The 15,077-nt window shown below is 44.2% G+C and overlaps 1 protein-coding gene across 1 annotated transcript in view; it reads right to left on the reverse strand.

Annotated features, from left to right (window-relative positions):
- LOC134795733 (uncharacterized) overlaps window positions 1-15,077 on the reverse strand; it is a 180,597-nt gene that overhangs the window by 11,549 nt on the left and 153,971 nt on the right. Inside the window, exon 3 of the mRNA XM_063767682.1 lies at window positions 9,646-9,794. Within this exon, the coding sequence (XP_063623752.1) occupies window positions 9,646-9,794 (149 nt within the window). The remainder of the gene's footprint in view (window positions 1-9,645; window positions 9,795-15,077) is intronic.

Here is a 15,077-nt window from a genome sequence, read left to right on the forward strand (position 1 = left end):
GCATAGTGGCCAATATGTACAATATCTTTTTAGAAAAAGCACTTATACTTACTTTTTGAAATATATTATTATCTAACAACTTGGTGACAAATACTACAAATCAGCTTCATTCAGCCAAGCCTTCAGTCCGTAGCTGACCATTAACTTCTTACCAACCTTGTTCCTAAAACATTCCAAGATTTTTTTGGCCTTCAACCATAGTTCATCCCGTCTCAAGTGCATTCACTCGTAATGCACTTCAGTAGCAGGTGATCACAGAACCATGAAATTCCAAATATCATTGCTATAAGTCAATTAACAATTTTTTACCTCAATCCTCTGGTCTCACGGTTTCAAAACTCAAATCCGAAACAATTCCCATTTACCCACAAAAAAGTAAAGATAGGTTGGAGGAAAGGACAATTTCTTTTGATGTGCCGCCTTCAATTTAAAAGAAAAAGGGTAAGTATTTTGATACGCGATGGACGGGAGAGATTTTTAAGAAACCACAGGGAGTAGTAAACTAATAGAGTGTTAACCTATAATACTTCCATACAACGCCGCTTGCCTCGTCATTGATTGATGTTATATAAAATAAAAGTATTTCATTGCTATTTTTAACTTCGAAACTGTCCCAGACACAAAAGTACAGTAAAAGTATTTTAAGTTATTTTAGTAATTTTTTTGATATGGATTATAGATCCCATATAGAGTTAAAAAAGTTAAAGACTAGATGGCGCTATCAAATAAAATCCATGTCTAAAATTTTTACTTTCGTTGTACCTAACCTTTGTTCCTAATACATACCTACAACAGTAATGTGACAGTTTTCATACTCACAAAGTTATAAAGTAAACATAGTAATAGCATAGCACCACATACAAAAATATGTTACATGCAGCCATGTATTTAGACGTTGTCAGTGTTCTATATTTACTAGCCTCTGTAGGAACGTAGTAATTTAGTAACAAATGACTTGTCACGGTACGGGTGATGTCGTGACGTCTTGTTTCGGGATCGGTAGTGACTGTCATGGTTGTGATCGCTGTGCATCACGGTTTTGGCTGACTTTTGAGGTTATGCGTAGAAAATGTCTGGGAGCACCTGCCGCGATAGCAGAGGCCGCCGCTGGTTCGATTCCAGCCCTGTACTTTTTCTTAGTATATGACGTTTATTTCAGTTTATAATTTATGTAGTAGTGTTTCTACTTGAAACAACACAAATTAAAATATTTTTAAAAATATTTTTTTTATCCACGTTTTAATTTGTAGGTAAAGAAAAGAACCAATGTGACATTTGCCCAAAGATGTACACACTTTATAGTACTTTTTACTAGTTTTTACAGTTACCGCATTACTTATGAAAGTAAGTAAGTAGTAAGTAAGTAGTAGTGCAGATGTGTCCCGTTGAAACTACCAATTCAAGACAAGGTAGTATAATATAGTGCAGATGTGTCCCGTTGAAACTACCAATTCAAGACAAGGTAGTATAATATAGTGCAGATGTGTCCCGTTGAAACTACCAATTGAAGACAAGGTAGTATAATATAGTGCAGATGTGTCCCGTTGAAACTACCAATTGAAGACAAGGTAGTATAATATAGTGCAGATGTGTCCCGTTGAAACTACCAATTCAAGACAAGGTAGTATAATATAGTGCAGATGTGTCCCGTTGAAACTACCAATTCAAGACAAGGTAGTATAATATAGTGCAGATGTGTCCCGTTGAAACTACCAATTCAAGACAAGGTAGTATAATATAGTGCAGATGTGTCCCGTTGAAACTACCAATTCAAGACAAGGTAGTATAATATAGTGCAGATGTGTCCCGTTGAAACTACCAATTCAAGACAAGCCGTTAAAAGTTGAACTGAACGCAAATTCAAACTGTTCTGTTTATCGGTTCACGTGGCTCGGAGCCAATAACTCATCTGCATTCGCCATTAATTGGGTCGGCGTTCATTCCCACACTGCTGGCTACTATGAAATGTCTTAAGAGGATACCTGGGTCATACACAGATTTACAGAATCTGTATTATCTCTGTCACATCACATCTGTTGATAGTGCAAGTTGTAAGTTTCATTCAAGTTGGGAACGTTCTCGGAAATTTCAAAAAGTCATAATATCTACGTTTTACAGGGTTGTATTTTCTGCGATATTTTCATATGCTTTAGGTAGGTACCTACTCATCGACAAACATACAAAAATCACATAATTTTGTGGTTAAACAAAATTTCGAGCGCGAGGCTTCGTCACTCTAAAACCTGTGGAAACCGGCGAATAGTTAATTTATGAAATACGAGCGATATAAATTGGGAATCTAGTGGTATTGGCCACTCGTTTTTAATTCTATTAGTTAGTAGAATTTAAATGCCTAATAGTGGAGATAGTATTAAAGGGAGCTACACGAAATCGAGTGCTCGAAATTCAAAAATCGTCCCCCAGTTCTTTCTCGTATTTGAGCGTCAACATAAGTTCCTCTCAAAAGCTTCAAAAGCACTTACAGCCTTATTAAATCGAAGCTAAACGGCATCCTAATGCGCTCATGGAATGCGTATTCGTTCTCGTGAATCAATTCGCGTGGAAGTCGTAATTTCAACGCAGCGTAGCGGTGCATTGTATCGATAGATCTGTAAACATTGTACGCGGTCACTGCCAAGTTAATGCAGTTACAATACAATGTTTGTTGACAGAGCGCCAAATTTTTATAAAAAATTTTATACTTCTTAAGATTTGTATGCCGAAAGTCTTAAAAATGTAACCAAACCATTAAATTCTGTAAAGTCCACAGAAAAAACGTTTCTGAACCAAATAAACATATGAAAAATAATTATTTCATTTAAAAAAAAACGATATTCAGAAATTCTCTGGAAGGATTGCCGCATATATGTCATGTGAACACACTCAAGATCAACGAAAATCGGTCGCAAAGTATAGAATTCTCCATACTGTCGAGGGGACATATTTATTTGTCTTGTTCTCAGGTAAAAGCTAAGCCTGAGAAAACATACTTAATTTACTTCTCTGTCTTTATTACCACTAATCATGCAATCTTTAACGGCAGTATTGAACCTACGACCCCGCATTTAGGCCGCCGGTTGCCACCGATACCCACATATCGATGGATCGAATTGATTGTTATCTGTGAATAAGATCACTGGACCAATAGTTACGCCGATTATACCGTAAAGTAAGCGTAGATTGCCTCTAATAGAGTCCGCATTATGCTTGTAAGGTTTGCTCGTAACTTCAAAGCAACGATCAAAGTCAACATATACACTTGTACAGCCAAATAATTAAATTTCAGAACCATTTCGCGCCTTGTCACAGTGACAATCAATATGAAAGAAGCTAGGGACCTCATACTATTGTCATTGTGACAAGGTACAAAATGGTACTGATATTAAATTCCTTGACCTTACACGAATTAACGAATTTCCAAACCATATTTCCCTCCTTAAGAGATGAAAATGATCTGGGATAAATATTTTCATTCTGTCTTTTTTGAAGTAAGTAGGTTTGAGGTAACTCTACGTTGAGTATCAAAAGTAGCGGATCAGACTGAGTGGAAGGTTGTCCATCACGCTCGCAGCGTTGCCGCGTTGAACCGCGATGGACAACCTTTGCATCTGGAGGGGCGCGGGGCGAATTTTGTTAATAGTTTTTGTGTTATTAGTTGTTATTTGTAATTTTGTAAGTAGATTGTAAGATTTTTGAATTGTGTATTTTGAGTTGTTAAAAAAGAATTCAAGTGATGTGTCAAAAGTATCGTCATTCTTTAATAAGTTGATTAAAGAGATATGTCTCTATACATGTATTTAGACTGTAACATTTCATTATTTTCATTGGAATCTTATCTGTTTATTCTGTTTAGCTGTTTTTGTGTGGGAAAACACCAACCATATATCCACCAATCATATTATCCATATACTTACCTGTAGGTATAGATATTCTTTGTAAGACAAGACAGACCCACGACAATTTAAAAGCAACTATTCGTGATTACGGACCTGTTACGGAGTAAGTCAAGTTGATTTGTTTACACTTTTTGCAAATTCCGCTGCATCAAAATATAGGTCTAAGAGTGAATCATGGCTTGTATCTAGGACGCCATCATAACAGACTCCGTAACCTATTAATTTGAGCACCGTTAGCATCGCCACCCCGATCCGATCCGAGGACTATTACAGCATGGCAGACGAGCGTGCCAAACGCGGCGGTTTTTCATTTCCTAAAATACGCTAGATCCTAAAATTGTGTTATCCGGATTGATATGTTCCATTGTTCTCAGAGCGAATTCATTAATGTCTTCTTAATACTTCTTAGAATAGGCATGTTGACATTTTTAAAGAACTGTATTCATTGTATAGATAGACACGTAATTATTACAAAAAAAAATATTTAAAAAATTGATTCATTAATTTTAAACACTAAATAGAGCTTAATTAGTTTAGTGTTTAAAGTTTGAACCTAAACGCTCTAAGCTGTCACGTGACGTCACAAACAGATAAATAAACAAACTGCTGCCAAAATGTCAGTCCTAGCGTAGATCAAAAGCTGTAGTATTTAATTTATTTCTCTTTCTAAAAGATAAGTATTACGTAAATATATAGGCTAAAATAATGAATAACAAGTTTTACATGTCTTATGTGTAAAAGAACAACAATCAAGACCCTAGAGTATAAAACAAATATTTGTTACATGATACTTACGTTGCAGTTACGAATTTTGACTTGAATGATATTGTTAATTGCGCACTATAAATGTATACATATTACGTTCTGTGATGATAAAAACATTTCAAAAATGAATCACAATAACTGATTTCACATAAAAACACTTACAGTTACAATTTAAGATGAATTATTATGATACAACTAAAATTTTGAATGTAAATATAGCGGGCGCAGATATAACTTTTTAAATTTTATTTTTTTTGTTTCCGACAGTCAACGTGGCAATGATAGTTCCATTCAGCCAAATTATTAAAAAGATTTTGGTGAAATATCGTATTATTATATAACATTTTATTTATGTAATAACAAATAAATATATACTTCAAATAAATAGAACATCATAGAAGGAAAAATAGAGGGAAAGAGAGGAAGAGGAAGACCGAGAATAAATTATTTCAACCAAATAAAAGAAAAGGTTCAGGTCGTGTCATACCAGAAGGTTAAGGAGTTGGCAGAGGACCGGACGAGTTGGAGATTGCTCCACCGACAAGAGCACAGCTCTTAAATATAAAGAAGAAGAAGAAGATATACTTTATATCATGTAATAATATTTTTTGTAATAATAAATGTCTATTGTGGAAATAAAAAATACATACAGTTTTTGAACATCCAAACTTTGGTGGTGACGTATGGATTACGGTCAGGTTTGATGACTTGTCTGTGGTGTGTCTCATGTCATGACGTCACGCGCTCCGATTGGCGTTTACAGTCACGTGATTCGGGCATTATTTTAAATACTTTTGATTATTTTTAATTAATTTATTACACATATTTACACTTGCAAAATATGATTTTCAGCATTCTAATAATCCCTGCTATGGTAAAAACATAACATGTTATATATTCGCGATTCATGTCAACATGCCTATTACGTGTATTTATGCATCTATTAGTTAATATATATTTGCTACATTATCGCAGGTGCAATGATAACTATACCGTTATTATAAATTATTTTTTATTTTATTTAAGGCAGCTTTGTATAAAAAATATTATAACCATTTTAACATTAGACGATTTATTAAATTCAAATTGACCATTACTAACTTGTTAAAAAGATTGAATGTTCACAAAACACATCAAAAAGTCCCGCTCGTCTGCGCTGTTCTTTACAGACAAAACCTTTGCATAAACGCGTCAGATTGGCGTCAAATTACCTGCGCGGGCGCCGGTCGCTTCGCGCATGCGCGACCACCCCAAACGAAGAACGGAGTAAAGGCCTATGGAGCACGTACCAAGTTAAGACTATTCTATTACAATATACGTTCTAGAAGATAAAGGGAGTAAAACCTAAGGTGTCTGTGGGAAGTTAATGCAGTTTTCCTTTGAATTGCGCTCGCGCATATTGGGGCGTAGATGATCGGTAATGACGATCTATCAAGGTGATGTGTATCGAATGATGAAATCAAACATTTGTGACAATGGAGTGTTTGTATTATGCTCGATAGTCAAAACATAGGGAGTCAAACTCATCATAGATAGTCGTAGTTACAGGTCTACAGGAAACTAGACTTAATTATGATTGGTATTGTCTCCTGGGGCCTAGCCAAGCTGACAATCGGTGAAACCAATTAAAACTTACGGCCCGATTCGATCAAATGCTTATAAGACATCAGAGCGGCACGATACCGATCTGTCAGTGTCAAAAGTGACATTTCTTCAACCAAAAAACGTCACTTTTGACACTGACATCTATTTCATACAGTGCACAGTGTACAAAATTAGTTACTTACGGGACTTTTCGTTGTATTTGTCATTTCTGTAGGTATTTTCATTTGAAGCTTGACGTAGATCGCAATTGTCATCTTAAAGCATTTTTACATCATCATCATCATCATCATCTTATCAGCCCTTCATCGCCCACTGCTGAGCTTAGGCCTCTCTTTTAGAACGCCACATGTCCCGGTCCTGAGCTAATCTCATCCAAAAGTGACCCGCAATCTTCCGGATGTCCACCCAACGAACCAACGGACGCCAGGGGCTTCTTTTACATACCATACCATTCTTTTGATATTGAACATATAATAGATTGCCAGGGTACTCATATATCTAAAACCTGCCATTTAGAAATAACCTACATAAACCTTCCATTGACATCGACTCACCGAACAGTTTCGTAGCTACATCATAACAGACAGACAGACATAAATCGCCGCAGATTTATACGCCGCGTCTAGCTCGTGACGATCCCAGCATTGTGGGTTTGTGAAATGGACAGACCACTTGCTACTAGATGAAGCATGTGAGATTCAGAGGCATAGTCTAATAAAACATGGTCTTCTCTTCCCAGAGTGACACAAGTATGCTTTGTATAGCGCTATTGCATACTATTATATAGCGCTGTCGCATGATGACGTAGGCTTGTGTCAGTCACGTGGTCGGAAGAGAGTACCAGGCGGAGTATATTATTATACCATGTTCAGAGGTAAAGAACTACAATAATACACAAAGGCGCTGTCATGCGGATTGTGTAGAGTGATGCTGTTCATTTTAGGTGCATTTTATTTTATTACTTTTTAAATATCGCACACAAAAACTATTTGTACTAGTGGATTTTATAGAATAGAAACGTATATTTGCAAGAATACGTGGGTAGGTACAAGATGTTACATAATATTAAACATAGTCACAGTATTAAACCGAAACAGCATGCAAAAGAAACTCAAATCTACTTATCTAATCCTTATCCTCCTGTATTTCTGTATTAAATAGTTTGTTAATTTACTTACTCTTAAATTAGTTTTCCTTCATAAATGATGCATATATATATTTTATCAATACTTATTCCTTATGATTATGAGTAACCTTATGTAAATGTATTAATTTTTCGAATTCTTAATTATAGGTTGCAAATCGCGTAGTATTTTACACGTCAAAGGTGTTGGTAAACGCTTCCTAAAATGATGTCTATTGGTGGTGGTCTGTAGTGAAATGGCAGCATTTGACGGAGGAATGTTTATGTCTAGGATAAGCCTACTACAAGTACAATGTATGCCGAAGTCCCGAAGTGGGACGGTAGCCACAAACAAAATATATATCGCGTTATAGCCGAAATATACTTACATTCCTTCGAGATTTAGCAAATCTATATCGCAGATTAGGATGGAAAATATCTATAGCCGAAATATACTTATTACGTCCCTAGAGATTTAATTAGATGACTCTGTGAGCTGTATACCTGGCGAAACGTCATGGTTCCGCCATAAAAAAAAGTAAAGTGAATTGACAAAAAAAAAAAATATCCCTGCTCACAACATTTCAGGAGAATGCCGAAGTCAGTCCGAAGAAAGCCTTTTTGCCCTAGCAAAAACGGAGACGCTTCAAGTTCGCTCGGTCAGTTAATACAATTTTACCGTTTCTATTGAACTTCATACTTTATGTGAAGGCTTTAATCATTTATTTACATACAATATATATACAGTGGTACTACTAAACTAAATTAATAACTAGCTTAAATCTAAAATAGGCCCTTGAGGCATTGTACCAAGGCTATTGTGAAGGCTATGTACGAATTTATGTCGGCCTTAAAAGTCATCTAGCCATCTAAATTGAAAACTTATCGCGCTCCCATTTATCGCCATCGATAACACAAGCCGTCTCGCACTTAATGAATTTTAATCGCGATTTAACCAAAGTAGTTCGATGATTTGTAGCGATACAGTAGGTCTGCTAGTAGTTCGATGGTTTGTAGCGATCTAGCGATACAGTAGGTCAACTGAAGGCAACATTGTTGCCGCCTGCTAACGGGAGCTACATTCCGACTGATTTCGCTGTCGTATTGTTTAAAGACAATCAGACTGAAAGGCTAAACTTTTTAGCCTTTTAAGGAAACCTATAATATAAACGGGGTAGGCAATGGACAGTGGACACTTTCCTGCAGTTCCAATGAACTAATTAGGTACCTACTTCTTGATTTAGACCTAATAGAACTATGCTATTATATTAAGCACTTCATAATGAGAATTTAATTTATAGGTTGGCGTACAAGTTTGAATATATTTGTCTTTACGTTATGAAATAAAGAATTTTGTGTTTGTATTTTGTACCTCGTCGCTCTCATCATCAGTCGGTTTATTTTAGACTTAATTAAGGATAACTAAGGATTAGAACTGTTCTGGGCCGCGCCGTCCGACACTTCGTTTTATATAGAGAGTGTCACGTGATCACCGATCACCTGTCATGTAAAACGAAGTGTCGGACCCGGACATGGACCGTTCTAGCGTGAGTCATTTTACGATGCTGCTTATATACAGTCTTATAGAGACGGCATTATAGCCCTATTTCCTCAAAGCTCGGGGCGAGCAGTTGGCGTGTTATGAACGGCTCCAGCCGTTGCGGTGTTTTCGATGCTCTTACATATCGTTATAATTCTCACCTGATCTGTGAGGGAGGTCTGTAGGCGCCGCTAGTGACGTACACGTCGCTATCGGCTCGCGGCGAGCCGTTGGCGTGCTGTGAACGGCTCCAGCCGTTGCGGTGTCCTCGATGCTCTTACATATCGTTATAATTCTCACCTGATCTGTGAGGGAGGTCTGTAGGCGCCGCTAGTAACGTACACGTCGGTGTCGGCTCGCGGCGAGCCGTTGGCGTGCTGTGAACGACTCCGGCCGTTGCGGTGTCCTCGATGCTCTTACATATCGCTATCATTTTCACCTGATCTGTGAGGGAGGTCTGTAGGCGCCGCTAGTGACGTACACGTCGCTGTCGGCTCGCGGCGAGCCGTTGGCGTGCTGTGAACGACTCCGGCCGTTGCGGTGTCCTCGATGCTCTTACATATCGCTATAATTTCCCCTGATCTGTGAGGGAGGTCTGTAGGCGCCGCTAGTGCCGTACACGTCGCTGTCGGCTCGCGGCGAGCCGTTGGTGTGCTGTGAACGACTCCGGCCGTTGCGGTGTCCTCGATGCTCTTACATATCGCTATAATTTTCACCTGATCTGTGAGGGAGGTCTGTAGGCGCCGCTAGTGACGTACACGTCGCTGTCGGCTCGCGGCGAGCCGTTGGCGTGCTGTGAACGACTCCGGCCGTTGCGGTGTTCCCGGTGCTCGCCGGATGGTGATCGTGTCCTTTCGTCCATTGTCTGAAAAAAAAAATGGCATTAGCAATTGAGGTAGGTAGGTACAGAGAACCCGTCGGAGAGTATACGGTGAGTTTAGGAGAAAATAGTTACGCTAAACTTTAGTTTTCATACCACTCACCCCTCGGTAGGATCTACTAAGTAGGTACCGATAGAAAATCGCCCTCGCTATTGTAACACGGCCCGCCTCAAGTGCGAACGTTCAATATTAGCATTGCAGCGCTCATAAAACACCAGTGCGTATATTAATGCCATCTGTTTCGGGACGGGAACATTCCGGCGTCGTAGGGTTACCACACGTCGGGAATTTCCAGGGATTCTGATAATTTGTCAGGTCTAGAGTCGGAATCAAAGTAAAATTTAATGGGAATAATCTTACAAAGATGTATACTCTGGCACATCCAGTTTGTCAGTAGAAATAGGTGGCAAATTAAAAAAAAACCGGACAAGTGCGAGTCGGACTCGCCCATCGAGGGTTCCGCACTTTTTAGTATTTGTTGTTATAGCGGCAACAGAAATACATCATCTGTGAAAATTTAAACTGTCTAGCTATCACGGTTCGTGAGATACAGCCTGGTGACAGACGGACGGACGGATAGCGGAGTCTTAGTAATAGGGTCCCGTTTTACTCTTTGGGTACGGAACCCTAAAAATGTAGGCACTAAGAGTTGTCCCATTTGGACTGATGGATACCGGGCCGGAGCTTACGGCGCTTCGTTTTCTATGGAAAGCTGGTGCTTTCACGTGGTCGTGATCACCGATCAGCCGTCAGAAAATGACATGTCGGACGGCTCGGCCCGGGTGCGTCTATCGTGAGTCATCCTTAAATTCATTATATTTGAGTGCCTTCAGAGGGTTACGGAGGAGTGGGGTGGTATTAAAAATATGTAAAGAAATTTCACAGTTTTAATGTTGCTTGGTATAAATGGTAAAATTGGTAACCCTACGTCAGTCTGATATTTACGAGTCCCCAGCTATGTTCCAGCAATTGATTGAACGATAACTCCAGACCAAAACGCTTCAATAATTCCGATGTTTCCGATTCAGAATTATGAATGTTACGTCCACGAACTGATTGCGATTACCTCCTTCGGATTCGGAGGACATTTCATCAATGATTTTAAATATTTCTGATTGCAGTCTCAAAGTTATGAGTGTCCCGTTCGTATCATAAATTGAGTGTGTGAAATTGCTCTCAGATTCGAACGAAAATTCTTTCATATCTTAAGTTTAATTATGTTTCCTTAAACCATTTTCAACTACGTGCAGTTTTTTTACCCTCTACAAAACGGAATGCATTTAGGGTCGGTTGCACCAAACTGTTTGTCATCGATAAAGAGTTCGCTAAATTTTATTGTATGGAAAGTTTCATAGTAAACTGCGGTGGCGCGCCGGGTGACGTTGATCAGTCTGTCAAGTGTGGTTGGTGCAACCGGGCCTTAGTGTGACAAGCTGTTTGAATGCCCTCAGATATATCGGAGCTGCCGAGGTACTCAAAAATATCTGAACACGCACTCTAACACCTTGACAATAGAGGCGTGTTCAGATATTTGTGAGCACCCTGGCTGCTTCGATCTATTTGATGGCGACTGTATATATACTTGTGCATACAATGAATGTTCCCATTTATCTCCAAAACGGCTAGGCTAATTTGGGTTTTGTTTACGTTAAGGTTATCTGGAAAACCGGCAATGGTTTTATCCTACGAGCGATTCATAACAGCTGTAGAGAGATTTGACCTGTACCTGATGTCAACTTTCTCATAAAAAACGGGTTAGCTTATTTGGATCGATTTATAATTACCTTTTTTTTTTTTTTGACGGAGTGGGAATGCATTTACGCACAGTGTGTGGGACTCGCCGCTCCTTATCCCTCTCTTAGCGAGAGGGGGGGAGAATTTGGCCCTACCCACTAAACCCACTCCGGCGTTTCACCCTCTTTGCCGTTCGTGAGGGCACACTGGGATCGAGGTCATTCCACCACGGCGCCCTCCGGCAGCCCCGGCTTATCGCCAGGGCACCCTCACAATGCAGGGGGGGATCAGAAACGCTTGATCCCCACCCCTACGACGTGTGTGGGGCCGATGCGATGCGATGCGGGTTCGGTACCCACTGGCCCCACTAGGGCTCGAGGCGAGCATACGCTCCTCGCCTTCGACCCTGCCGCCTGCGTCGGAGAGGAAGCGCGTCAGCAGCCGCTTCTCGCTCCCTCTCCGCCTCCTCCTTCTGCGACATAACTTCTTCGCAGAAAGAGGCCACCGCTTCCCATTTCCTCTCGCTACCCAGCATCACCGCTATTATGCTGTGTAGCGAGAGGTCCGCCACCCCCGTCGCTGCCCTGAGGGAAGCTCTTTCCACGGCCCAGCGATTACACTCTTCCAGAGTGTGCTGAGCCGTATCATCCGCCGCGCCACATTCGTGGCACTGAGGCCCCGGGTCCCTCTGTATTTTGTGCAGGTAGTGTCCGAAACAGCCGTGTCCGGACACCACCTGCGTCACCCTAAAGGTCAGGGCCCCCCTGCCCCGATCCACCCACTCGTCCATTACCGGGAGAATAGCCCCTATGGTTCGGGTTCCATAGTGGCTATCCTCCAAGGCCTCCCGCCACCTCTCTCGTAGGCGCTCCGTGGCTCCCCGCATCACCCTCTCGGCCTCCTCCGCGTCTGGGAGCTCCCCACGCCCCCTGGCTTCCGCCCTCAGCCGGTACCTGTCCGCCAGCACCCCCGCGTCCAGCTCCCAAGGCGGGGTGCCGGCAAGGAGGCATGCTGCTGCGTGAGAGGTGGTGCGGTAGGCCCTCACCATCCTCTGGGCCACCACCCTCTGTGGCCGACGGAGCAATGCCCTCGCGCGTCCCGTCAGTCGTCCGGCCCAAATTGGCGCTCCGTAGAGCGCCATGCTCCGGACGATCCCCGCATATAGCCGCCTACATGGGGCATTCGGCCCCCCCAGATTAGGCAGTAGGCGGCCCAGAGCCGAGGCAGCACCTATGAGACGAGGAGCCTGTCTCGCAAAGTGCTCCTCGAATGTCCATCTCCTGTCCAGGACAAGGCCCAAGTACTTGATGTGGGCCCTGACCTGGACAGCTTCGCCCCCCACCCTCACTGCAGTGCCCGCCGGCAGCTGCCCCCACGCCCTCGTTCGCCCGAGGACCATGGCCTCGGTCTTCGGCAGTGCGACCCTAAGCCCCAGGAGTCCTATGCGGTGCACCGTGAGCTCGGTCGCCACCGCTGCCCTCCTGAGCACCTCTTCCAGCTCCTTCCCCCGCACGGCCACCAGTGTATCGTCTGCATAACATATGGTGACCATGCGTGGAAGCTGCGACCCCCGGATCACCCAGTCGTAACCGAGGTTCCACAGGAGGGGACCCAGAACAGACCCCTGTGGGACCCCACACACCATGGCCCTCGCGCCCCGGACACCCTTCTGCTCATAGAGCACTACCCGCCCCGTCAGGTATTGCTCTATGACGCGCCTCAGATAGTGAGGCACTCCATGGTAGCGGAGTGCCTCCCCAATGACCGTATAGGGAAGGGACCCGAACGCGTTAGCGATGTCCAGTGACACCGCCACCACTCCCTCCCCCTGGCCTGCCGCAAGTAGCCCGAAATCCCTCAACGCGCCCACCGCGTCTATAGTGGACCGCCCCCTACGGAACCCGAACTGGCTGTCATGCAAGTTCGGACCTGTTTCCACTAGGTGCTGCTGTATACGGGAGGCCAGGATTCGCTCGAAAAGCTTGCCGACCTCATCCAGCAGCACGATGGGACGGTAGCCAGCAGGGGAGTCTGGTGGGCGCCCTTCCTTCCTCAGTAGGCACAATCGCCCCTCCTTCCAGCATCCCGGGAAGTGCCCCTCGTCGAGGCAGTCGTCCAGGAGGGATCTGAGACGGTTCCGGAGGTGCTTGAGTGCCAGGAAAAGCACTTTTCCTGGCACTCCGTCCGGTCCCGGCGCTTTGCGCGAGCCCCTGAGCCGGTCCATTGCCCACTCTATCTCGTCGTCGGTGATGGGGACGACGACGAGAGGTTCCACTGGGTCCACTATTGGGGGGGCCATCGCCGGTGGGACAAAGTGCGGTGCCTCCGGAAACAGGCCCTCAACCACTCTCCGGAGGAGTTCTGGGTCCATGGACTCCATGGGTGGGGCGCTCTGCATTTTGTTGCGCACCATTCTGTAAGGGCGGCCCCATGGGTCCCTATTGAGGGTTGCCAAGAACTCCTCCCACCCCTCGTTCTTCGCCTTCTTAATGGCCTGCTGGAGGGCCCGCTTCTTCTCTGCCCATGCGGTGCGGAGGAGCTCCTCCTCCTCAGCGGTGTGCCTCCTCCTTCTGCATCGCGTGTAGGCCCGCCGGGCATTATTGGAGGCCGTGCGGAGGGCGGCGATCTCCGGGGTCCACCAATAGACTTGTTTTTTGCCCCGGGCAGGCCGGGCCTGGGGCATGGAAGCGTTACAAACCATCTCCAGGGACCTTCTGAAGTGGACGGCCCTCTCCTCGACGCCTCTTGGTGCCGCCTGGGGAGCGTTCCACGCCTCGATGATGGCGGCTTCTTCCGCCATTTCTCTGTCCAGGCGGGCCAACGACCATCTTGGGAACCCCCTTCTCCCGGCACGTCGGTCGTTAGGGCTGGTCGGCGCGGCCCTCTGCAGTGGGGAGACCCTCATGCGGATATATAAATGATCTGAGAGGGTCTCTTCGTCCTCCAAAACTCGCCACTCGGCAACGCGCGCTGCCAGGTCGGGGGTCGCGAAGGATAGGTCAACTATAGACCCCCCATTCCAGCGGACGCACGTCTGCGTGTTGCCGCGGTTGAGGAGGACCAAGCCCGCCGCCGCCGCCCAATCCTCAACCTCAGCCCCTCTGGGTTCGGTGTTTGGGGACCCCCATGCTCGGCTCTTGGCGTTGAAGTCTCCCAACACCATCAGGATGGGCGCCTGGCCGGCTCTTCTCACCACCCCTTCCAGGTCCCCCAGGAAGCGCTGGAAGGCATTCAGCGGCAGGTTGGGGGAGAAGTATACCCCGACTACTATGAGTCCTCCCCATTTAGCCGCCACGAATCCCTCCCCTCTCTCTATGCCTATGAGGACCTCCCCCGGCACCGGGGCCACCAGTGCCACCCGGATTTATAATTACCTACTAACACAGAATAAATAATAGTAATACTAGGCACAGAAGACTCACTCTCTAACAAAACGCGTCTGTTACGATCAGCACAGATATGGCCGCTAGGTGGCGACAGCGCCACGCGCGGCTTATGGCTTTCCCCAAAATTGGGGCGGAACGGATGTAGGT

This window comes from Cydia splendana, chromosome 12 (assembly GCF_910591565.1).
Source record: "Cydia splendana chromosome 12, ilCydSple1.2, whole genome shotgun sequence".
Lineage (NCBI taxonomy): Eukaryota > Metazoa > Arthropoda > Insecta > Lepidoptera > Tortricidae > Cydia > Cydia splendana.